Source organism: Lissotriton helveticus, chromosome 2_1 (genome assembly GCF_964261635.1).
Source record: "Lissotriton helveticus chromosome 2_1, aLisHel1.1, whole genome shotgun sequence".
Classification (NCBI taxonomy): domain Eukaryota; kingdom Metazoa; phylum Chordata; class Amphibia; order Caudata; family Salamandridae; genus Lissotriton; species Lissotriton helveticus.
The window spans coordinates 909,205,309-909,232,074 of record NC_136059.1 but is presented as its reverse complement, the minus strand read 5'-3'; the positions used below and the strand labels follow the sequence as shown (position 1 = coordinate 909,232,074).

The 26,766-nt window shown below is 45.4% G+C and overlaps 1 protein-coding gene across 2 annotated transcripts in view; it reads left to right on the top strand.

Annotated features, from left to right (window-relative positions):
* SECISBP2 (SECIS binding protein 2) overlaps positions 1 to 26,766 on the top strand; it is a 429,157-nt gene that overhangs the window by 310,542 nt on the left and 91,849 nt on the right. For both annotated transcript variants that reach the window (XM_078675640.1, XM_078675639.1), the window contains exon 10: positions 25,352 to 25,572. In XM_078675640.1, coding sequence (XP_078531766.1) covers positions 25,352 to 25,572 — 221 coding nt within the window. The remainder of the gene's footprint in view (positions 1 to 25,351; positions 25,573 to 26,766) is intronic.

Here is a 26,766-nt window from a genome sequence, read left to right as displayed (position 1 = left end):
TGCGCTCCTTGCCTCTTCCACTGGTAACTTTGTAGCTTTGGGGGATCTTAACATCCACTTCGAGGACCCTTCCAACTCCCTGGGAGTAGATCTGCAAGGCGATCTCAAAGCTTTTGGGATCAACTTGGCTAATTCGGGTGCTACACATGGGAAGGGCCACTTGTTGGATCCTATATTTTCAAACTCTGTTTGCCTTAAAGCACTTCCAGCGCTGGCTCTGCCTTGGACAGACCATTTTATGGTGTCTGCCCAGTGGCAGTTTGATGTCCCAGTTGCATCGGCCCCCAGGGTATACACCGTGGAAAGAGCCTGGTCCAGGTTCACAGTGGATACCTGGGCGGTACATCTGGAGGCGTCCCGGCCTCCCCTTGGGTCCAATCCGTTAGTTGCCGATGAGAAATTAAACATCTGGCTCACCAACTCGCTTGATGCTCTCCTCCCCAAGAAGAAACAACTCACCAGGGGTAAGAGAGTGGGATCTGCGCCCTGGTACACATTGGAGCTGAGAACTTTGAGGAAGGGCTGCAAGAGGTTGGAGCGGACCTGGAGGAAAGATTGGAGCGAAACGAGCCGGAGAGAATATTGGGCGGCTCTTAGTACCTACAAATCTGCTATTCGGGTAGCTAAATCTGTGTTCTTTGAGGAGAGAATAGGCTCTGCGGCCAACTCCTCAAAAGAATCGTTTAGGGTCATCAAAGAACTCCTTAAAACTCCCGAACCTCAGGTCATTCACGATGACCCCCGTGAGAAATGCTCCGAACTTGCCTCCTTCTTTAAAACCAAAATAGATAACATCTTGGCATCTCTCCCTCGGCTAGCCGAGGAGACCCACTCTGATGGTAACCCAGAGTCTCAGCCCAGGGTGCGGCCAGCGGGGTTGGTTTCTTTAGGCCCTGTTACTGTGGAAGAAGTTCTCACAGTTCTGATGACCATGAAAAGTGGTTCCCCTAAAGACCCTGCACCTATGAAATATCTTAAGCAGGTAGCCCCCACCATCGGTGGCCCAGTGACGGATGTGATAAATGTATCTTTTACCCAAGGAGTGGTGCCCCCTAGTTGGAAGGGAGCGGTTGTCAAGGCTCTCTTGAAGAAGCCTAACTTGGACCCCGCTGACCTTGCCAACTTTAGGCCTATTTCCCTGCTCCCCGGCCTTAGCAAGATGGCGGAGAAGTTGGTGAATCGTCGCCTCTCGGGCTTCCTGGAGTCCAACTCCCTTCTGGGTGACTCCCAAACGGGCTTTCGCCCCGGTCAGGGGACTGATACTGCCCTGCTGGCAGTCGTGGAGAATGCCAGGAGCATTTTGGATTCAGGGGGATCGGTGGCAGTGATCCTCCTGGACCTCAGTGCGGCATTTGACACCGTAGACCATCAGGTGCTTCTCCAACGGCTGTCGGGGGTGGGGGTCTCTGGGATGGCCCTGAAGTGGTTTGCGTCCTTTTTGGATGGCCGGACGTTTGAGGTGTGGGAAGGCCACGAGAAATCATCATCGGTCCCTCTCCAGTGTGGTGTGCCACAGGGCTCATCGTTGAGCCCTACTTTATTTAACATTTATATGGCCCCCCTGGAGAGTGTGATACTGCCCCTGGGTATCAAGATTATCAGCTATGCTGATGATACTCAGCTGGTGGTAGGGCTTCCCCAGTCGGCTTACCATCCCGACCGGCTGCACACGTGTTTGGATAAGATCTTCACGTGGATGTGTAGCTCAGCACTCAAGCTTAACGGCTCCAAAACGGAACTGATGATGCTGGGGAATTCCCCTCCCTCCTTGTCTCCGAGCAGCTGGCCTAGCTGCCTGGGAGCGGCTCCCACCCCTAAACAGGAGATCAAGAGCTTGGGGGTGTGGTTGGAGCAGGACCTTTCTTTTAAGACACACGCTAAAAAGACCGCAGGCGTGTGCTTTGGTCTGCTCCGATCAGCCCGGAAGATCTTACCTCTCCTCCCAGTGGCCTCTAGGAGGTTACTCATCCAGGGGCTCATCATCTCTCGGCTGGACTTTAGTAACGCGTTGTTTCTGGGGGCTCCAGAGTCCACCCTAAATAAACTGCAGCAAGTGCAGAATGCGGCCGCTAGGCTCCTGATGGACCTTCCCATGCGTCAGTCTGCCCGACCTGCGCTGAAGGCGCTGCACTGGCTCCCTGTTAGGGAGAGGGTGAAATTCAAGGCACTTTGTATGGCCCATAAAATCTTGCAGGGGAAAGGCCCACCTATCCTACGGGACATGGTTCAATCTTATAAGGCTTCCCGTTCCCTCCGTTCAGACCATCAACATCTGCTGCAGGTCATGAGGGCAAGGAAGGTAAGAACTGGTGGTAGAAGATTTTCCATCAACGTGGCCATCTTGTGGAACTCCCTTCCTCTGCACTTGCGCTCGGAAACAAGCTTCTTACGCTTTCGCAAGCTGTTAAAAACCCACCTGTTTCCTGCTTAATTCCTGTGTCGCGTGTCATGGCGTCTCTCTCTGGATAAGCGCGGGGATGCTCAAGGGTAACCAGGCGCAGTATAAAACTCCTTAATAATAATAATAATAATAATAATCACTCATCGCCTGTTAGCCCGCCTCACAGTCACTTGTCACTCCTGACTCTTGTCGCACACCAGCCCATCCCTTGCGCTCATCGCCCTTTCTTCCCCTGCAGCACACCTACAAATTGACAACCCGGTCCTGAAGACGACCCCAAGTAACGAGGGTCGAAACGTCGTCGACACTACAGCGCAATTGTTGGGCGCAAATCCTGTATTGAGAAAGAAAATTACAAATAACGATTGTTAATCTAGATATTTGTTACCTGTATATTTTGTCATCATTGTTCACCTTGCGCCGTTCACGCTGTTCACTCTGCCCACTTGCGTCGTCACCTTTCACTTGTATATATCACTACACACCAAGTGCCTTCGGGTTGTCACAAGATTCCTTCTGTACAGTGCTGCTTTAACTGTATGCCCTTGTGCAATTTCGTTTGATGTAACTTTGGCGATTAACAGCCTTCAAACACCTTCATTGAGGCTCCTTGTTTCTTGCTTTTGTAATGCAGTTTGCATGCATGTTTAACTGTCTTTCTAAGTGATACCTGTTGGAACATTGTTTCTCTATATGCATACACTACCCAGTTCCGACGTGGTTTATGGGTCTTACTCCTGTTCCTTTTGCACTAACACTTTAAAGCATGTATGTAGGAGTCTTACGGTCTAGCGAACTAACAATAAGTACAGTGGTGGCTATGGTAAATGTTTGCACATCCGAGCAAAGACCAAAGCAATGGGGAAATTATGTTGACTGCACTATGAAGACTGGGTTGGTGCTCACCTGGTATGATCACTCTGCCACCAAGGGTGAAAAGCCTGACCTGGAACACGAGGAGCTCCAGAGCAGAAAACGTGCTGGCTCGCTATATAGTGTACCAAAATGAGATAAACTGTGCAGGGAGTCCAGTGAGAACCAGACTGGTACACGGGGGCAAAAGTAGATCATACTAACGCTCTATTTGTGGTAGTGTGGGCAAGCATTAGGCTGAGAAGAGGCTAGTGCTAAGCATTTGTTTTACTCACATCGACAATAAATGTGACATACTCTAGAATAATTCCAAGACCAATTAATAAAAATAACACAAATTTGTATGTAATTTTTCAGACCAAGAACTTCGTTCTACAGTAAGTACTTGTTGGGTTATGAATTTTCAAAGTTCGCAAAATTAATTACTTTTGTGCGCTATTACACACAATTGAACAAATGGGGGATTCCGCATGACCTACTAGGTGCACTAATTTCCCTGCATAAGAACACGTGGGTGCGAATTAAAACCAGCCCAAAGACACTTTCTTCAAGAATTGCCGTCGAAGATGGGCTAAAGCAAGGCTGTGTTCTTGCCCCGCTGTTGTTCAATCTCTACACAGCCGACCTCGGTACATTCTTGGAGAATAGTAATCTTCTCCCGCCAAAACTAGGACCTGCTAAAAAGCCTCTTCTCATATTACAATATGCAGATGATATTGTAATAATGGACCAAGCAAAATCTGGTCTCCAACGGGCATTAAGTATGCTTCATACATATAACTCCGCCAATGCCCTGAAAATCAACCAGGCAAAGACGAAGGTACTGGTATTTGGCAGATGTAAGAACAAGAAAAGGCTGGCATAGAACATCGGGCCCGCCAGGATTAACACAACAGTAAAATATAATTACTTGGGAGTTTGGTTCAACGAGACGTCCAGGCCTACAGCTCACCTAGCCGCTTTGCAAAAGAGAGCAGGCGCAATCACATACTCCCTGACCCGGCTGAACCAAACTCTGAGCAGCCCCGCTGCAGAAGCCATCCTGAAGGTGGCTAAAGCTACTTTACTTCCTGCATTAACTTACTGACACCAGGCCTTTCCTGGAGCATGCTCCTCCAGTCTTGAGCTCGCCCAAATCTCCACCTACAAATTTTTTTTCCATCTGCCAAGTTTTATTCAGCGGGCAAGACTACGATTGGACTTCCTCACTGTATTTACTCCTAGCTGTGGTTCCTATTGCTCATTGCTGTGTCGCCCTGCACCATGTACAGCTCTGTATTGTTAATATAAGTTGAAATAACAATAAAAACATTCAAACAAAAAAAAAGACTACGATTGGAGCTGGGCCTACAAAGACAATCCCTTCACTGCGAGGCCGACATCCTGAAATATTTTATTAGGACCCTAAAAGCAGGTGATAACACTCTTAAATTCCAGTTAAAAGGAATCCTATCTAGCCCTGGCAATCCCTGGAACACCCAGATTAAAAAGGCCATAAGAGTGTTAGAGATTGACGAGTCATCTCTCCCCTCAGTCACTATCCCATACTCGGCCTGGAAAAGCACCATCAATAAGCAAGTCAAACTTATTTCTCAGTCCATGGATCTGCAGGCTCTAAAGACATCAACCATTCTGCTCCCCTTGAACTCTTCGTATCTTCTTGGGCGTCCACAAGCATACTGCCAGGAAAACTTAAGCAAAGTGGCTCGGAAGAACACAATGTTTATGCGACTTCTAGGCCTGCGCTCGACGGCCTTCAACAAATGGGCCCCAACAAGCGAGGGGGGGGCTTGCAGGCTGTGTAAATACCACTCCGAATTATGGCTGCATCTCCTGTGCTGCTGCCCGGCACTAGCAGCCCCCAGAAGGTCCCTTTTGAAACCCTTGTTCTTAAAATGGGGCGCCAGGACGTGCTGGGAGGCCTCGGCCTTGTGTTTTACATCTACTGACATTCAAGTGCTCGCTAGGTTTGGAAAATTTGTGAGACTTTTGGACAATCTTCTATTACCTCCCTTGGTCGCCATGCTTCCTCCCCCTCCCCCTCAAAGACTCATTACAGAATTTTTCCGTCCTTTGGCCCAGTACTCTCTGTCTTAACTATTTTATCCGGCCAAGCATAGCAAAACGCTCACATAGGCAACTATAATGCTGCTCCTCAATAAGCATATTGGTCTCTAAGCCTTGAAAATTGTTCTTTAGCCTTGTTTTTATTTGATAAATGTGCTAAAAGCTAAATGTTATACTCGTGCTAAAGTAGACTTTGTATAGCAATGGTTTTAAGTAACTGTGCTAAATTAATAAAACTTGAATACACACAAACACTGGCATCAGTGAGGATTTATTAAGACAAGATGTTTGGTACCAAATATCTTAGGGTACAGTGAAGCCATCACATTGGAAACTCGTGATGAAAAGTATCCAGCCCATGTACTCTCTATGGCTTCCGTGTGCACTTTAAATATCGAAGAATCACTTGATATTATAGGGTGATATCTGCATGAGCATATATGTTCATACATGGGATATACTGCACCCTCCCATAGGGATGTAGGCCTGCAGTAGGGGTGACTTACCTATGCCTCATGCAGTCTATGGGGGCTTCGCACACAGGGCTGTGAGTCATGTTGACTCTTCAGTTTTCTCTGAACCAAGACACGCCGCCTGCAATGGCAGCTTGAATAGACTTGGTGAGTGGTCTCTTGGGTGGCACAATTGATGCTGCAGCCCCAGTGGACCCTTTTCAATGCCCTAGGCACCAAGGGTACCATGTACTAGGTACTTACAGCGGAATCTGAAGTTGTGCCAATCATGGTACAGTTTTTGGAAAGAGATTCGGCACTTGGAACCTGGTTGGCAGGGATCCAGTGTACTTTCAATTCGAAATCACATTGTACACCATGTCCAAAGAGGCACTTTTCTACACCAAAGCACAACAGAGCTTGAATCCAAATAGTGTGTGAGTCCAAAAATACAATTCAAGGTATTAATGTGATTAAGAACTATTTATTTCCAAGTTTTTTCAATCTTCATCAATCCTTCAAAGTGCAAACAAAGAAAGGCAGCCCATAATTTTCATCACTTTTTCTAGATTGCCAATAATGTATATAGAACATTTGTGTCATTATAAAGCTTGATGACAAAAAGGAGTGAGAACAGTTCGCAGACAAAATATTAGGTACAAAGCTGCTCAGTTCATAGGACATCCCAATAGTATTGGGGCCCAATAACATATCAGATAGCCTTAACGCGCCAACAATTGTATAGATACGCTCAAAGAAAGAGTAAAAAATAGTAATTAATTAAGTAGTGTGAGAGCTTGTGCACCGTTAATGGCCCGAGAAGAAAGGTGCTTAAAAGACTATAGCCACTGCATGTTTTGGAGCGTTTATTTACACCAAGGTGTCAAAATAATCAGTGAGAGATCCAAATAGATGTGTACAGCCAGAATATTAGTCTGCCCCAATGGCAGCCATCTTACTCAAAAAAGTAAGGGCTAAGAAAGCTTCAGGGATATATCTGTTCATGTACCAAGTCCTTGAAGGATAATGACGGCTCAATTACGTCACACATGCAACTCAAATGGCCCTATGTTAACCATAGAGAATCAGTAAGCAAATGCTACTAAACCAAAATTGCCAATAAATGTTTTTTATAACAAAAGAAGCACCTCTCACTGTGAAGAGCTTTGCATGGGAAAAGCCCAATCACCTTCAGAGTGCCCTTCTTCCAATTTAATTTTGACCCTCTCAGATACTTTGAGGGGTTTTTCAGAGCAATTAACCACTGCTGTTTGATAGGTTAAACATTGAAAGCCCACTTGTGATTTGCTCAGCTTTGAGGAACCGTTTGTTGCCAAGATGTTCAATGCTGAGGTAGACTATACTTAACCAGTGTGGCCCTGATAAAGAGTGAGTCAGTTCTTGATATCCATATCACCCTTTTTAAGCTCAGGAACCCCAGGGACCAGTAACAGAACCAACAAAAGAGATGAAAAACATCCTGAAATCTTGGCCAGTGGTCACTTGATCCCAGTCCAAGCGTTCCAGGACGATGTGTTGAGTTTTGCTGAGAGCGCTGAGAAAAACAATTGGATTCTGGAAAAAGTATTAACAATTTTCAAAGATGTATGTATCACACTTAGACAAGATGCGTGTAAATGTATGGTCATAGCATTTCTGTGAAATGGATCAAACCTAAGTTCTCTCTGATTTAGGTAATCCAAAATGCTACTACACCAAAGAACAAAGACACGCTTTGTTCATTCTTAGGACCCAGTGAATACTATTCAAGATTTTTTGACAGTTATGCCTTTATTGTTCAACCTTTGGTTGAATTGTTTAATTAAAAATCAAAGTTTGATTGGTCGGATGATGTCAATGAATCTTTCACTAAGATCAAGAATGTTATCACTTCAGCCACTGCTCTTTCCTCATTTGACCCAGAATATGTTTTTTTGTAACAGTAGATACTATTTAGGTTGGCTTGTGTGCAATTCCTTCTCAGTAGGTAGATAATAAAGAGCAGACTGTAGCATTTGCTTCCAGATGCTTAAAGCTACCTGATGTCAACATTAGAATAAGAGGCTCTTGCATGCTGTTGGCATTTTGAAATGTACAGGGCTTTTCTATGGGGCTAATCATAAGCTGTTAATTTATGTGTACAATGGCAATAGCTTGGGAAAAGCATCTTCCAGATTAGTAAGGCTTGTGTTGCGTCTCCAGGAGTAATCCTTTGTTATTAAGTACATTCCAGCTGATAAAAATGGTGGGGCAGACTGTTTCTCCAGAATGCCCCTAATTTCAAATGATGTTCTTGAAGATCAGGATGAAGTTGAGTGTGTGGTAACTCTAGTGAATGATGTATTGGAGGACAACGGAGTGAGTTCCCTGTCTGAGTGGTTGACGGCTTAGCAGTCAGATAATGAGGTGCAGAAAGTTGTTAGTTTTATTACTAATGGATGGCCAAATAAAAGGAATCTTGACCCTGTTATAATATCCTTTGCAAATGTTTCGGGAGAACTGTCTGTTGGTGATGGTATTCTTATGCCTCATGACGTGCATTCCTCCTGAGACTCTTCATGGAATCCTAATAAAGGGGTCCATTAGGATGGCGTACGGATCGCCACCGCCATGCAGGCGATGGCGATCCGTCCGCCATTCTTGCCCGTCCGCCACCTTTTTCCCCCCGCCATATTACAATGGCGGGGGCGGACCGTGGCAGACGGGAAGACCGTCCACCGCTTCTCCGCTGCGGTCGCAAGGCGACCGCGGCGGAAAAGGCCTGATATGGTGGTGGTGTCTATCAGACACCGCCAGCCATATTAGGATGGCCTGAGGGGAATGCCTTTCCGTGGCGGCAATGCTGCCAGGAAAAGGCATACGGTTCCTGCTTTGGGGGCCCGTTGCGGGCCCCCAGGGTGAAGGGGGGTGGGGGGTGCACATGGGGGTACCTATGGTACCCCCCTGCGTTTCACAGCACAACATGGCAGGCACTGCGCGGTGTGCTTTTTTCACATTGCGGCGGCCGGTGCTTTAAGCACCGTCCGCCGCAATGTTAAAATGCGGGATGCACCCGCTACTGTGGCGGGTGCATCCTAATTGGGGTCACGGTGCCTCCGCTCTTGTGGCGGACGGTACCTGCCCACGACAGGATGGCGGATGGACTTTGTCCGTCTGCCATCCTAATGGACCCCTAAGTTGGCACAGGAAGCGCATCTAGGTATTGGAAGCACTTGAGGGAATCTCAAACAGCATTACTGGTGGCCATCTATAGATGCACAGGTAGTGACATGGGTACATTCTTGCTGAACATGTCTCCTTTCAGATACACATTGGAGAACATCTGAATCATCTTTGCATTTAGTCCCTTTGCCTGAGGTTTTGTGAGTTAAGATTGCCTTGGAGTTTGCTGGGCCACTTGCGGTCTTGCCCAATGAAAAGAGATCTTTATTAGTGTTGTTTGACTATTACTACAAGTGGTTATATTTTTATTTTGCCTCATCCCCTAACACCAGTTCTGTTATAAACCTTTTGAAAGTTTCAGATTGAGTGTCCACCAAGAGAACTTGTCATAGACAAAGTGACACATATTATCTCTATTCAGATGAGGCAATATGTTGGCTAATATCACATCAAACATCTTCAGGTTGCTCTTTATTCACGGTTTGGTGGAGAGAATGAACACATTCTCGAAAGAAGGAGTCCAAACAGGTGTAGCAGTTTTTTTTATAACATATTTTATTAGTTTCAGGCAAACAATTACACACCCATGGTGTGTCAGCGATATGCAATATGATTAATATGCACCATGGTATCGGAACATCAGCATCACCATAGCAAAAACACATTGATCAGCAATCAATAATTAACATTCCTAATGTAAAAAGAATCTACTAAATCACCCAACAATCCTGTCCCCCCTCCTGGGTAGTAACTAGAAAGGGCCTCCCCCCACCCTCCCTAGACTCAGTAGTAAATAGCTGTGTAGACATCATCCTCCTATAAACCATGTGGGATAATTGTGAGGTAAAGTTCGTATGCATACCGTTTATATACAAGCGGGGGATACGATGGGCTCCGTCATTGAGTCACCATGTACACAATTGAAGAACAGTAGACACATTCAGTGTTTCAGCCCAATGAGGGTTCAGCGGCCACAAACTGTTCTACCATCATATCCCATTCCAGTGCTATTAGGTTCTTCCTGAGGCCTCTATTTTCTTCTCTTACAAACAGGTATAGCTGTTGATGTAAATGTTGGGGATTTTCTTTGGGAAAAGCTGTGGGCATATTCCATTACTCCTCACAGTATCACTGAGGTATCTCCTTTTAAATTATTTTGGAGGAGGTCACCAAGGATAAATCTTTGTCCTGATTGGTTGAGTAATGTGTCTACCAACACTTCTACTAATGTTTCCAGAGAAGTATTTGCAAAAAAGAAGGCATGTCGGGGGGCATGGGCCGGAGCTGCCAAGATGGCAGACGCAATGGCTTAAGGCTCCGTGAACGAGCCCGACAATCAACACTTATCTGACGCCTCCAAAACAAGAAACGGGAGGCCGAACATAGCATGCACAGTAGCGGAAACCTAGCAGGCTTTGATATACGGGGTAACCCGCAACTGACGATGACAAGGGAAGAGTAGACGGCCATGCTCAAAATGGCTGCTACCTCTAGCCAGGCCGGACCAGAGAAGAAGCGTAGCCCGACCTACCGGAGGCGCTGGGAGCCGTAGCCAACTGACGGGAAATAGCCTGACTGTGCTCCGCCCACAGCTAAGGAGCACAGGCGAATGGACCTGTGGCTTGTGTCCAGCTGCAGCGGCTAGGTCCCGCTGCGGAAGATAAGACGGCCTGTAGATCCATATGGCAGCAGGTACTCAGGGCCGTCAAGAGGTGAGTCCAACTCCAACCCCCCACCCCCGCAATTTGATAACTCCGCACCCCCGAGACCGGGGTGCGGAGCTTGACAGTACTACCCGGGAGCATGGAGCATGCACATTAGGGGCCAGTGGGGGAGGGGGTCATGGGGCCCCCTAGAAAAACAAAAAAAAGAACTTCATGCAGCCGCGGGAGCAAGCGACCCAGGTGGGAAAAATAACCAGTGGTGGAGGCCCAAGTATAGGGGGGGGGGGGAGCAGCTAGGCGACCCCCCGACCCCCATTTGAAGGAGAGCAGAGAGACACTAAAAAGACCCTATCACCCACGAAGCTGCTGCAGCTAACTACACAGGCAGCCAGCACCGACGTGACACAGCCACAAGAACCCGAACCAGCAACCAAGAGACCTGCCCACAGCCACCTCCCTAGCGAACTATCCTCAGCGCCGAGAAGCCCGGAGACGCGAACTTCAAGATCAAGGCACCCTCAGGGAGGGTCAAAGGAGAGGAGCCTAACCCCCAGTGGGCTAGCATCACAACATCGCATCTTGAGCAGCGAGGGTCGGACGCACCTGCGGCCCCGACGATAGGGATAGGAGGAGATAATCTGGCCCCCGGTAATAAATGGACAGCACCCCCTACGAAACGTAGTAGAGTGACCGGACCTTGCTCATACTCCCACCCTCTTCAACTCTAGAGCAGTCCCAATCACCCAGAGACTGGTGTAGAGAAATGTTCGGTACAAGCTGCCAACTCAGAGCAGTGGCACCAAGGCGGACATCCCATTGCCAGATAAAGACCGGATCCCTGACTGATGGTGGATGCGCACAGGAAATACTCATAAAAAGATACCATGCACAAACTATCACGAACTATGGGAAGACTAAGATTGAATGCTTGACAGCAATCAATAACGTCAATGCAAAATCCTGCAAAAACGCCAGAAGACCGGCTGGCGAATTCGGACACAGCGCCTGCCCACAAGAATGTCAGAGTAGTTAGATAAGGTCCTGGCTGCCATTGAGCATTCAAGAGTGACAATGGAGGAACGATTTGGGACTTTAGCAACAGACCTCAACATACTGCGAGACGATCACCGCAAGCTGACTGACAAAGTAGCAGACTGGGAGAAAGTTATAACCTCATTGCAGCCCATAACCAAAGCACATCAGGAAACCATACAGGATCTCCAAATTTGAATCTTGCAGCTCGAAGATCGAGCAGACGATTTGGAAGGACGCTCAAGAAGAAGTAACATCCGGGTCCTGAACCTACTGGACGGGGTGGAGGGCTCAGACTCTGTCAGCTATGTGGAGACCTGGCTGCAATCCTTCACACCAGCCACAGAACTTGCACCTTTCTTCTCGGTGGAGAGAGCACACTGGTTCCCACCGCAAAGACCTCCCCCCGGGGTCTCCCCAAGACTGCTTCTCGTCCATCTCCTCCAATTCCATAATAGAGATGCAGTCCTGCAAGCCGCACTGGAAAATTGACCTATTAAGGTGGAAGATAAACATGTAATGCTCTTTCCAGACTATTACCGGGAAAGAAGCTAGAGGACTTGATCAAAGCAGCGGACGCGGATCAAGCGTCTGCAGCTCAAATCGTAGAGGCTAAGACCAAATGCACAGAGGCACTAGTAGATCTCCGCAGATGCAACTTCAAAACCTATCCGGCTAGAACCCATCGATAAGGAGATCGATCCGGTGCATTACTGGCCTGGCTCATTCATCAGGAAACGGTAGCAAGCCCAATTACAGAAATAGTTTATCCAGTGGATACCCTAGTTTGCATGTAAGAACACATTTTACAGTCTTTCAGAACCTACTATACCAAGATATATGCACACTCTCCTGGACACGAGAACCAGGATCACGCTGAGAAATTCCTTTCCCACATCACCATGCCGGGAATGTCTCAGTCTGATGGAACAGCCTTAGATACACCAATCACAGCAGCAGACATGAAGCACGTGATTCAAACACTAGCACATAAAAAGACCCTGGGCCACGACGGCCTGACCTTAGAGTATTATGCCACATTCTCCTCGCAAGTGGCACCCAGGCTGGAAGACATATGTAAGGAGGCATTAGACAAGGGAGAACTACTGAGCTCGTTGCGAGAATCCATTACAATTTCCTTTCCAAAGCCAGATCGAGACCCTACATTACTGGCCTCCTACAGACCAATTACACTACTGTTGATGGACTGTAAAACACTATGTAAGATCCAAACGGATCGCAATATGCAGATCCTCCTGACATTGGAACACCCGGATCAGTGCGGGTTCGTGCTGGACAGAAACACATCCCATAATATCGGCCGGCTGTTTCATATCCAGGACTGGGCAAAGGATTGATATCCCAGTGCGGCTTGCCTAGTCCTGGACTTGGAGAAAGCTTTCGACACCCTGACCAGGCCATACTTATTCGATGTGATACGGCAATTAGGAGTGGGCACCACGCTGTTAGCGTATACAAGACTTTTATATACAAAAATATTGACCCGTATGCGATTCGGCCATCATATTTCAGCTCGTTCTCATTAGCATGGAGCACGCGTCGGGGATGTCCGCTTTCCCCACTCCTGTTCACTATAGCAATTGAACCACTGGCGATTCGCCTCTGGAAAAGCGGGATGGAGTGGAGCATCCCTATAGCAGACACAGTACACAGCGTGTCCTTATACGCTGATGATCTGCTTCATACGAGCGCGATATTACGATGAGCCTTACACCTATTTGGGAGATACTTGCAGACTTTAAGTAGCAGCTGGCCTAAAGGTCAACAGGGCGACATCCACTATATACCCCCTAATGCCCGATCTCCCCCTTATGTAGAGGAAACAAAACCTTCCTATCGATGGGACAGGATTGATTTAGCTGCTTTTAATCTGCATCTGACTGAGACAATTCCTTCTCTCATTAACACTGAGCAAAATTTGAATGCCCCCATTTCTAGGTGGCTAACAGATGCAGTATCTGTTTATGCCCCTCGTTCTGGCAGTAAATTTCGATCCTTGCGTCCCCCAGCACCTTGGTACTCGGATGAGTTAAAAATCCAACGTGTTAAATGTAAAGCCTTGGAGAGGAAGTGGAGAAGGTTCTATTCCATTCCCTCTAAAGTGATTTACAAGGATGAGCTAAAAGCTTATCACGCCAACTGTAAACGTGCCAAAGCTCTTTACATCACCTCTACAATCACTTCAGTGCAGAACTGTCCTCGGACTCTTTTTGCTACTGTCAAGAAACTTACAGGTGCTGACACTGTCCCCGCGTTGCCGGCTTTAGATGGTATACACTGCAATGCCATTGCGGACTTTTTTATATCGAAGGTTCAGGGCATCCATCAATCCCTAGCTTCCCTTCCACCTTCTACTGACCCTTCCTTACCTGGCTTTTGCTGTAATGTCTCTGTCCCTCCCACTGAGTTTCTGTACAACTGGAAATTATTTGACGATGTGTCCTTCCTGTCGTGCTTAAAAAGCATTAGGTCAGGCTCTCCTCGGGACCCTGTCCCTATGAAGATATTGAAACAACTTGACCTTGAACCACGTAGATTCCTAATGAGGCTACTCAACATCTCCCTCAGTGAATCCCGTGTTGAACAGGATTGGAAACATGCCATGGTCGTTCCCCTACTAAAAAAATCTGGTGCAGACATTACTAACCTGGCCAACTTCAGGCCTATATCCCTGCTGCCAGCTTGCTCCAAAATACTGGAACGCCATGTCAACATCCAGCTAAACGAGTTTGTTGAAAATACGGGATATCTTCATTCATCCCAATCAGGCTTTCGCGCCAATTATTCCACCGAATCCGCACTCCTAGGGGTGACTGAGCGACTCCGACACGGTATTGATAGTGGTGAGACCTTTGCGCTTATCCTTCTGGATTTAAGCGCGGCTTTCGATACCGTGTCGCATTCCATTCTATTGGAGTCCCTTCACTCCCTTGGTGTTGCTGGATCTGCGCTTGCCTGGGTGACCTCATTTCTTAATGAGCGCACATTTCAGGTATTTTCAAACAAAGCTGAATCGGCGATCTGTTCATCTGCTTACGGCGTCCCTCAGGGGTCTATATTGAGCCCTCTGTTGTTCAATATTTACATCAGACCCCTCGCTACTATCGTAGAGGACGCCGGTCTGTCCATATACTCATATGCAGACGACACGCAGATTGTGTTTTCCTTGTCTGGCAGCAGGGTTCAGGACACCTCTGCCCTTAAAATCGGCCTTTCTCGTGTTGCGGCCTGGATGCAAGTCAATCTGCTAAAGCTCAACGGTGATGAGACTGAGGTTATTATACTTGGCAAACATAAAGATCTGTGGGGCCCTAGACACTGGCCCAGTGATATGGGTCCACTGCCTACCCCCGTGCCAGTTGTTCGTAACCTCGGTTTTCTAATCGACGAGAAACTCTCGATGCGACAACAGGCAACTAAGGTTGCTGCAATCTGCTTTAATACCTTACGCTGGTTGCAGAAGATCCTATGGATGTTGCCTGAGTCTACTCGAAGAACTGTTGTTCAGGCCCTTGTAATGTCCCGTATCGACTACGGCAATGTGCTCTATCTAGGAGCCGATAAAGCCACAATGAATATACTCCAGGTTGTACAGAACTCAGCTGCCCGCCTTTTGTGCAATATTCCACGAAGAATGTCTGCAACGCAAGCCCTGTGTGACCTTCACTGGTTAAAAATCCCTGACCGTGTGGCTTTTAAAACCTTGTGTCTTCTGTTTAAGATCCGTCAGGGTTCTGCCCCCACTTACCTGCACAATCTTGTTCAGCCATATCAGCCCAGTCGTCCTCTCAGGTCATCAAATAAAGCCAATCTTGTAATTCCTAGAATCCGATTGGCAAAAATGGGAGGTCGCTCATTCGCCCATTTGGGGCCGAAGATGTGGAATGCTCTTCCGTTAGCGTTAAAAACAGAGACCAATCTTTTTGCTTTCCGCAAGAAGTTGAAAACTTTTCTGTTTTAGTTTGGTCACTGTTTTTGCTCCTTCCCTTCCTCAGCAATTACCTGTTTCTCTTCTCTAGTCTGTCCCTGGCGCCGGGAAACCCATTACGGGTAGCTGAGCGCAATATAAATTCAATAAATAAATAAATAAATAAATAAATAAATAATACAAGAGATTAATGTTGGTGACGTCGGACTCAACTGGAGCGAGCAAGCCTCTACCTTGGAATCTGACTCTACCACTGCCCCACAGATTTACACAAGGGCAACCTTCGAAAGGAAGTAGCAGGGTTACGTGCACAAGTTAGTTTTTAGATAACCCTGCCTCTGACCCCGATTGGAAGAATAGCCCTTGCCAAGATGGTTATAGAGCCACTCTACCACTTCGCTAATCTGCCGATCATCCTTCCGCTCTTTTTTTTTCAGGAACTAGATCCCTGCTCACCTCTCTAATTTGGAGCACAAGATGACGCAGAGTGGCCCTGGAAAAGCTGCAGTTAACGACAACTTAGGGAGTATTGGGAGCCCCTATATTTGAGGCATACTTCCTGGAAGCTCAATTACAGTGGCTGTCACGCTGGGCAGCCGGACGCGGGGTGGAGGAGACTCGGAGGCAGTTCTCCGGACACTCCCAGCGATACGGTGTCTGCTTTTCCCCACTGCTCGAGAAGTAATATTGTGCATGGCGAGATCGTGCATGCACAGAATCCACCGCCTATCCCTCGGAACTCAGCTATACACTCCCCTGCTACCACTAGCAGGCCTATAACGAGGCAATAAACATTACACGGCCCACACCTTGCAGCCATGGATCCTCTCTATTCGAGGACGGTCAGTTGCTCACTTCTGACCGCCTAGCAGAGGACACCAGGCAAGTTCAAGTTTCAAGTTTATTTATTATATGATTACGGAACTCACATGAGATCCACATAAAAAACAAAATATTACATTCCAAAAAGTCTGCATTAAGGAACATTATGTGTACATCGGGAAATAAAATATAAAAATGTACATAATAAAACTGAACATCAAAACATTCGCCTAATACAGATTCAAGAAACATTTAAAGAAATTAAACAATTTGAAACAAAACATTTCATTGGGGGGATTATTCATGGCCGCAATGAAAGCAGTAGCAGATAAAATATTCAATTGTAGGCAAATCGGTCTTAACCACTTGCGTCTGTCCGACATTAGAGCTGGGCAGACAAAGATAACATGAGGCAAATCCTGATTATTCATATTGCAAAAATCACATATGGCTGATGAACCATACCATCTTGATAAGAGTGATTTCAAAGGGAGTAAATCCTGCCTTAATAGGAGCACCAGACGCCTAACTCCATAAGGAATATTCCAATGAACATAAGGTTGCGCTTTCCTAATCATACAGGAATCAATGACTGGAGTGGTACCCTTATTCTGAATGCGAAACTCTCTATCTAATCTAAACCCTAATTCCCAAGATGCTGACTTCAGAAGGGATTTCAACTGATATGACGATAAAGCGAATAGAACTTCTTCATCTAATTGTAAATGGTTCACAGCATATCTAAAAAAAATTAGAATCAAGGAGTAATCATTAAGATTCCCCAGCAGCTCAGTTTTAATGAGATATCTTAACGTGCCAGGTTCACCCTTAGCCAGGCTAAAAGCCCAGCGAACACTCCCCGCTAAACCTTGAACCCAGCTGCTACGTAAACCAAGTTCCTGTCTAAGAGCAGCTGTTGAACTAGCTGTATTAATAGTAAAAAGGCTACGTAGGATTTTACCTTCAGAGGAGTTTAAGAAACTCCAACATTTTGTATCAATTAATTCCATTCCATAAAGTAAGGAGGCAGGTATTTTTGCTCTGAATACCTCCAGCAATATCGAAAGGTGTCTTCTGCCTGTGGCCTTATAAAGGGACACCAATCTCTTTCCTTGGACAATAGCTTTCCGGATGTTATTAGCTATATGAGCTTTTTCACTTAAGTTGCTCATAACAATTTTGCCAAGGAAAGTATAAGATTTTACTGTTTCCAATTTTTGACCCCCCACGGTCCAATGAAAGTTCACATATTTGGGATTTTTCTTGCCGGATAGACACATCACTTTACTGTTTGCGATGTTTATTGTCAAATGATGCTTTCCTGCATATTTGTGTAAGGCGTGCAGTCGATTATTCAACCCTTTAGGCGTTAAGTCAAGGATCAAGATGTCGTCAGCATACATAAGACATATAATTGGGGAACCCCCCAAATTCGGAGCAATACCGGTACTAGCAGAAAGAGCCCGGGTAAATCGGCTACATATAGGGAGAACAGCAAAGGAGCTAACAGGCAACCTTGCTTTAACCCATTGGATGTAGCAATAATTTTAGACAGACCTCTTTCCCCCCCAACAACACTCTACACCAGGTATCCGTATGCAAAGCACGAACCAATCTAATGAGGGAGGATGGCATCCCCAAATCGAATAGCTTTCCCCACAGTACCGATCTATCCACTTTATCAAAAGCTGTGGAGAAATCGATAAAGGCGCCATAAACTCGCCCTCCACGAACCTTAACATATTTCTCCGTTAAAACCTGAAGTGCGGTCAAATTATCAAGGGTACCATGCCTCTTTCTAAAGCCAGTTTGTTCATAGGGTAAGATTTCAGCCAAAGACATCCAATCGTTAATTAGATTAAGAAGACATTTTTGCAAAAACCTTACCAATTGCGTCTAATAGTGCAATTTGGCGATAGTTTTGAGGAAGATCTCTAGCCCCCTTTTTTGAAAAGAGGAACTAGTATGCTCCCTTTCCAAGATGTAGGAACAGTACCGTTTATAAAACAAAATTTGAACACTGTATACAGAATTTTGCTCCATAGTTCGCAATGTTGTTTTAGAGCAGAAATCGGGATCTCATCCGGACCCATCGCGCCAGAAGAGCGTATGCCCCTAATAGCTAATTCGATATCCTTTTCGGACGGGGGGATCATAAGGGAGAGGATCCTCATAGAAAGGATCATTATCCTGTTGTAAGCCGTTACTGCTATACAATTGCTTAATATATAGAACCCAAATCTGCTCTTCAATAGAGATTGGCGTGGGACGGGATCTAGAGCCACAACCTTCGGCAATTAAAGACCAGAATGTCCTAGCATGGCCCTTATAAGAGGATTCCCGGAGTTTGATCCATAGAGAATCATCCTCATCTCTTTTTAATCTAGCCCTCAACCTCGATCTCCTTCTTTTTAACAGGATCAATTTATGATGCCGATCCTTGTTAAATAGTAAATATTGCCCCCTTATCAATTTATTTATTTCAATATTTAATTGCCGAAGAGGTTTGGGTAATATTGAAGGTTTTTTAATAGGAGGAACTTTCCTAGCAGTTAAGGTTACTGAATCCAAGAAATCTGAGAAACCCAGAAGTTCCCTCCCGTTCCATTGGGACAAATTCTCCACAGTAGATACTAAAAGATTTAGTAAATTCTTAATGACCCCACAATTCCAATAGCATTTCCCTGACTTAGCTCCAAAATTCACTAAATTAGAATCAATGTTCCAAGAGTCCGACAGGGGAGGTTTGAGATCGACTGTAAGAGACAATACCTTGTGGTCACTTAATACAGAATTGACAACCAGTACATCCTTCATAAATGGAAAATAGGAGGTATCAGCCACCACATAATCAATAATCGATTCTCCATTTTTCGATTTATGAGTAAAAGCGGCAGGGATGTCAGATGGAAGCCTACCATTTATTACTATACAATCCACCCCAGAAAGACCTTCCAAAAGTAATTTCCCTCTTTTGTTGGACTTTGCGCTTGTGGGATATGGAGAGATTCTTCCTTATACTTGTTCCTGAATAGATCAAGACCACAATTAGAAATTTTACAGTTAAAATCACCTAATAACAATATATAAGGAGGGGAAGGGTCAACCATAAGTTTAGAAATAAAGGAAAAAAGCGATTTTAGTCCAACATTAAAACAATTATCAGGGGGAATATAGGTATTTATCAAAACAAACGATTTATTTGAACCGTCATTAACCAGATTTTTCAGAGTTATTGCCTGGAACAATTTATTCGGGTCTAGGAAATGGGAAAAATTCCAATTAATCTTATTGGAGAGTAAACATGCTATTCCGCCCTTCGCGTGGCCTCTCCTAGAGGCAGTGCACTACCATCTAAAACGAAATAGTCTTTTTCCATCATCAATTTACCATTCACCCAAGTCTCCTGAAGGCAAATGATATCAACTGCTAAGGATTGTAGAAATAACATTTTATCTGGACTGTTCTTCAAACCCGCAATGTTCCAAGAAATAATCTTCAGATCAATGTTAAAAATTTAAATGAGGTTTGATGGAAGAAGTGGATTTGCTTGAGAGAGCACCTGGCAACCAACTCCATTTAGATAAATCATTCATCAAAACTGGTTTAGGAGGCGGAGGATTATTGTACAGTACTTGGCGTTCGTTATTTGCTACACGAATTTTTAAATCCTTAGTCTTAGCTGAGGACCAGTCTGAAGTGAATGACTTAACTCCTTGAATGGATAACAAATTAGTGGACAGTTTGTTACCCTGTTCCTCCATGAAGAAAGGGGCTACATCTATCCCTCTGATTTGTAATTCCTCTGCCCAGTGTAGGATGTGATTTAGTACCAATTTAGAATAAAACTTAACTCTGGCTGTTTTCCCTATAGCAGAATTCATGAGTGTTACTAAGTCCAAATCGGAAGTTTGAATTAGTTTTAGACTTTCGATGTCTTGGAAACACTTAATAAGTGCCGATCTGTTTAAAATAAGATCGGAATCAAAAAGAGGAATAAAATCCAAGAAAACGGTATCAACACTTTCTTTCACCTGGGAAGACAGAGAGGGGACAGGCTCAATTACAGGAAGATCCCGATATGGCTTAACTAAAGGATTAAGAATTAGAGGTGAAGCATTTACGGGAAAATTTGATTCGACAGGTTCTGAATTTCTCAAAGGACCTGTGGAAACAATAGTAATATTCACCTGGTCCCCTTGGGATACCTCAATTAAGTCATTCAAAGAATTAGGAGATGGCTCTTTCTGGCAAGATTTTTCTAGAAAAGCCTCTAAATTATTTTCAAAATTAAGTTTCTTCTGTCTTTTTTTATAAAACCTTCGAACAGGTTTCCTTTTTTTCGCTCTATTCTTTTTTTGCATTGTAGGAGCTACCTTGGCATCATTAATTGGGGGTTCAATGGATGCCTCTTTTCCCATCTTTAAATGTGGAGTAAATATAGGAAATACAGGGGGCATTTCTGTATTAACTAAATCTATCATAGGTTCTATCACATCATCAAGGATGGCAATACAATTGCTTCCAGCAGACACTACGTTGTGGACACTGAGATCCTCCGGAATACTTGCTAGCTTATTTCCAATCCGCCCATCAGAAACTGGCTTCAAGTCCCTTTGGGCTGGGTCTAAATTTTCCATCTCCTTGAGTAACCTCTTGTCTTTATTTGTATTCAACAATAAGTTGTCAGACTCAAGATGCGACTCAAGAATGGATCCCCCTTTCTTATGTAATAAAACCCTAAGGATTTGGGTAACCGTATCTAGGACGCAATCTGAGCCTCCAACAAATTTTTCCAATAAACTAAGAATGGAAGATAACAAATGTTCCAAACAAGACAAGGTTTTAGAAATTAAATTATCATTGCCAATCAGAGAACTAGGAAGGAGGTTATTCAGATTAGTGGCATGGCTGGAAGAGAGGTTTAATTGGGCTAGCGAACAATCTGATTTATTAGAAGGGGTACTACTGTAAAGATGGAGCCTAGGGGTAATGGGGGCTTCATTATCGATTGTCATGACCATGGCTTTAGCATGAACGGACTCAAAGTACCTCTTTTGCACCTGTAAATCGATATCAGGTAAAGTGAAATCACCCTCCGTAATTGACTTAGAGTGAGAAGGGCCAGGAGAGACTTTTAATTCCTCTCTTATAAGAAGAGTTGGATTAATTACTGTTGACTCAGGTAATTTTATAAATAAGTCATTAGAGGATTTTAAATTATTTGAATCAGAAGCCCCAATGGGAAGCTCCATTTGCCTCTGTGCAGGGGGGGAACCCCCCCACTGTTTCAAAGGAGGTGTTCCCAAGATGAAGCGATAATGGAATATCAGACAAATTAAAAATATCTTTAGCAGGGAGAGGAACTACCTCTGAGACTACGCCCTTTAGATCGTCAGGATTTGAGGCATCTGATGAGATTTTATCCTTTCCCCTTTCCCATAAGTTAAACAGTTGACATTGACCTTTCAATTGCAGGGTTGAGTTAATTTTGTTCCGCAGGGGATTAGATTTAGTTTTAGAACCTGTCCTCCCCACTAATACTCGACCTGAACAAAGTTTTTTTGCCGTCATGTTTAAAGCAAACAAAAAACCAGCAAAGGGGGGCAAGTAAGATACAACACAGTAATATAAAGCTATAACTAGAAAGGGGATAAAATCAATAGACGATATCAAAAACAAAAACCAAAGGGACGGGGCCCAGCCCAGCCTACTTCAGCCTCTGACGGCCGCAGACGGCCCGCCCTTTGCCCGGGCTTCGCTCCGCGCTTCGTTCCGCGTGCGGCCCGCGTGCGCGGGTATTGTTCTGATTATAAACGTGTACGCTGTGGGCGTGGTTTACAGGGAGAGCGGGCCAGGTGACAGCTGTTGGCCTCGCAGGGACTCCTGGTTGATGGAGTCCCGAACAGTTGACGAAAGCTGGGCAGTGCAGGTAAGTTCGAGCAGCAAGTCCTGAAGTCCGATGTGTCCGAGGTGCCAAAAGGAAAGAGAATCCCAAAAGGTCCGGCAAGGAAGGCTGCTTTTGGCCGGGCCGGTTCGCTGTGGGCGTGGCTTACAGGGAGAGCGGGCCAGGTGACAGCTGTTGGCCTCGCAGGGACTCCTGGTTGATGGAGTCCCTGCCGATACGCTTGCAGCCCTGTAGTGCTGCCACACACACCCCGGTGAAGCCCTTGTGCTGCGGGACACGCGGAGCGGGTCCGGCGAACAGTTGACGAAAGCTGGGCAGTGCAGGTAAGTTCGAGCAGCAAGTCCTGAAGTCCGATGTGTCCGAGGTGCCAAAAGGAAAGAGACAATTGTTCCTACATAGACGGTTAGGCACAGACTGCCGACAACTATGGGACCTATCGGACGGGCAGCCACCGAAGCACCCAGTTCCACACGCAATCCTCAATATGGGCTCAGAAACACTTAATCTTCTGGCTATACAAAGCCATCTGTGAGCTCATGGTAACGCCGCTTACCCGGGTACGGCAAACATGGGAAGCAGAAATAGAGCGGGCACTTCATGACAAGGAACTAGAAGGAGCCCTAGAGTACCCCAAGAAAATATCCAGAAATGTGAGATTTAAACACAATCAGTTCAATTTCCTACACAGAGCATACCTCACACCAGAGCGGCTCCAACGATATTATCCAGTCACACAATTTCTCTGCCCGTGCTGTAATACACCCGGTGCTACTTTCTAGCATATGTTCTGGAACTGTCCCACCATACAACCATACTGGGATGTAATGCACACCAGGTTACGGGAGGTCACGGGGATGCCCGGCATAACCACATGGGAAGCCTGCGCGCTAGGCGTGTTCCACCATCGGAAATGCTATAAAACACAAACGCGGTTTGTATCCTCGGCCCTTCTATTGGCGCGCCCCCGAGGGACCCCTACTGGCACAGCCTGGACAGGAGCAGTCAATAAATGGTGCACGGTGGAGGAGAGTGCATTGAGGAATGAAGAGGTACGAGACACACGACGCCGCCGCATCGCCACATAATGGGCCGAGCTGCTCCAGTGATTCTGATAGCAGGGAACTGAAACCCACGTAGCTGCAGCGCAACAGCCTCCCCAGGTAACACCCAACCCCCTACGTACAGTTGGAACCCAGAGTATACCCACGTCCTAGCAATACTTAAAACACGCCAGGACTCAAGTCCCCAGACCAGTGTGAAACGATGCAACCCCCTTCTTCTCACACTCCAACTACTACATCCCAGTTTGATCACCCAGTTAGTGATAAACAGACCTACCCCAGTTCGCACACGTTGAGGATATATACTATAGGGTATTACACCATTCCGGGAAACGCAGATAATATCTCCCACACACAGGATTGTAGCTAGCGCCAGGACACATTAGGGTAACAGTTGTGTTTACAAATGCTCTTATCATTAACATAAACTATGGATAACTGGTCAACACTGACTCGCTTCTTTATATCACCATTCTATAGCATAAATAGTAAATGCGAATCTGTAAAACAATGGCTGTATGATTACTGTGATAAAGATGTATAGCAGAAATATAAGATGGAAAACCCAATAAAATGGTTTAAAAAGAAAAAAAGGTGGCATGTCAGCAGCTGTCATTTAAACAGTACTTTGATCAGAGGCATAATGTAAAGAATCTAATCTGCTGGTTGCCGAATGGGTTCTCATTAAAAAGCCTCATTGAGTGAAGTTCGGTAAGTCTACATTTAGACACTTTCACCACCTTGCAAGGAGTCATAAAGGGGCTGTTTTGGTTTATGGCAAAGAATAATAGAACGGGAAATCATTAGTGGAGTTTACCCGAGAGCAAGAAAATCTGTGGTTGGAAAAAGATTTTAGGGATGCACCTGGTCATCAGGATGGTTCTTGGTGGACGCTACCTTCTAAAAAAGAGTTTACCTCAATTCCTGTCACAGATTCAACTATTCCTGTGTGTGAGGCTGTACACAACGAACCTAACAGTCATGCTTTCTTAAAAACAGACTTTATTGAGTTTCCATTTACAGTCAGTGCGACTGGCAAATTTATATTTCGAATGGCAGCATATTATTGGACGTCATTTGTCATGCATATACCTATTTCAGCTCCTTTATTAAGCATTCTACAAATGTTTGAAGAAATCTGTTAACCAACAAACCCAACCCATCCCCCCATCCCCCCCCACCACTCTCGTTCAGCCTAACAGTCCTGCTTTCTGTGATGGTAGGACTACAGTTTCACAAATCTCAACTAATGGTTATCACGCTAGACCTCTTGACAATGCATCTTTACCTGGTAGATTTAAGGGATTTCACCTGAACGAATCGTTATTTAATCATGTGTTTTTTTATTTTTTATTATATATAATGGGAAAGGAGATGTACCATAAGGTTGTATGAGTAGTAAAAAATACCTGTTTATAAACTATGTGTCTTTAGTGCTTACCTCGTGTCTTGGTTTACCTTCAATTAGATTCTGTGTTACATGTTCTGCTCTATTGTCTTTGATGGGACGTTCTGTGCCAGTGTCTCTGGCGGCAGTTGATGGAGAGCTGGTCTGGAGCTGGTAGTGCAGTACGTGGGTTCCAGCCTCGTTTCAATAAATGTTTTAAAAAGCCACCTTCTGTGACTTAAGTATTTTCTACATAGCTTTTTCGGCCCGGCCTCTGGGGTTGTCCAGTATGTATAGTTAGTTGTAGTTGCAAGGGCTAAAGCACAGGTCTCACAGCAGGAAACATATTATTTCCATGAATATAGAAAATCATGAAAAGTTCTTCAAGCATCATCTGTGAGGCTTTTAATAGCATTTGTTTGACTAAATTCTTTCCTGCAAACTGTTTCTGTGATGAAAACATTATTCTTAACACTATTTTCAGGAAGTACACATCTTACAGCAGTGTGTGTGTGAGAGGACATGTTGCATGTTAATTATCCATTATCAAAACTGCCAATCCATTCCTTTCAGGTACTGCAATCAGGTACTCAGCAAAGAAGTTGATAGTTGTGTGACCGATCTTTTGAAAGAACTGGTTCGCTTCCAAGACCGCTTGTTTCAGAAGGATCCAGTAAAGGCCAAGGTAAAACGCCGCCTTGTCATGGGCTTGAGAGAAGTTCTGAAGCATCTGAAGCTCAAAAAGCTAAAATGTGTGATCATTTCTCCAAATTGTGAAAAGGTTCAGTCAAAAGGTAAGAATTTTTATGATTTCAACATATTAAATTATAGAGAGCAATGCTCGTTTATAAAATACTGTTGGTTGTTTGCTGGTTGATAGTGTCCAGCTCATCTCAGTTTGCTATGTATAATTCCAGTGGATTTCCCGAACGGTGAAGAAAAGCAGACCTCCATCTAGAGTGACTAGAATCCCCTGAACAGAAATAGGCAGTCTAACCTGCAAAGTTTGAAGAGGCTGTACATCCACCGATTGGACTCTCGGCGCCATTAATGCTAGGAGAGTGAGAGAGGTTGAATTTGTTCATGTCAGGAGACATACTGTTCCCACCCACATTTAAGATGAATTGCTGCTTCTGCAAGGACTTTATTATAGCAAACACAATAAGATGATGTACGGAGTGCTGAAACTTTTCAAACACTCAAGATATCTAGATTTAGTCCATCGTTCTTTTGCTCACCATGCCTCCCCAGTTTCGACCCAGCCATATGCAAATCAGCCTTGACCTTGCTCCTCATGGAACAGTTCAACCTGAACTGCCAGGCCAGGTCCTCCCTGGACTAGAAACAAGCACCCTGGGACCAGTTTCGGGGTATCACCCCTCATAAGCCAGGCTAGCTTGAATCCAATGGCACAGCGAGCAAGGGACCCATGTCTGGGCATACCCTTGTCCTCTCAGGGCGAACATAGCAAAAACAACAAGATGATGGACGGAGTACTGAAAAGATCTGTGACCAAGGGATGAGTGTTTGATTGTTTAGAATTCTGTCCATCATCTGTTATTTTTGCTTTTGTCACCCTAAGTGCGGAAGGTATGCCCAGGCTTGGGTCCCATACTCGCTGTGCCACTCGATTCAAGCTAGCCTGGTTGATGAGGGGTGATGCTTATTTCCAGTCCAGGGAGGACCAGGCATCGCAGTTTGGGCTGAACTGTTCCCATGTGGAGCAAGATCAAGATTGATTAGCATATGGCTAGGTCCAAACTGGGGTGGCATGGTGAGCAAAATGGTGAGCATAAAAACAATGGATCAAACCCAGATCTGTGACTGAGAGTGAGTGTTTGATTTGTTCAGCACTCCGTCCATCATCTGTTCTGTAGGACTTTATTATAGGCAGGGCGGGCTTTAGCAATGGTGGCGCCCGGTGTGACAGTCTTTTTGGAGCCCCCCCATGACCTCCTTTTCACACACATATTATACTGGGACATTTA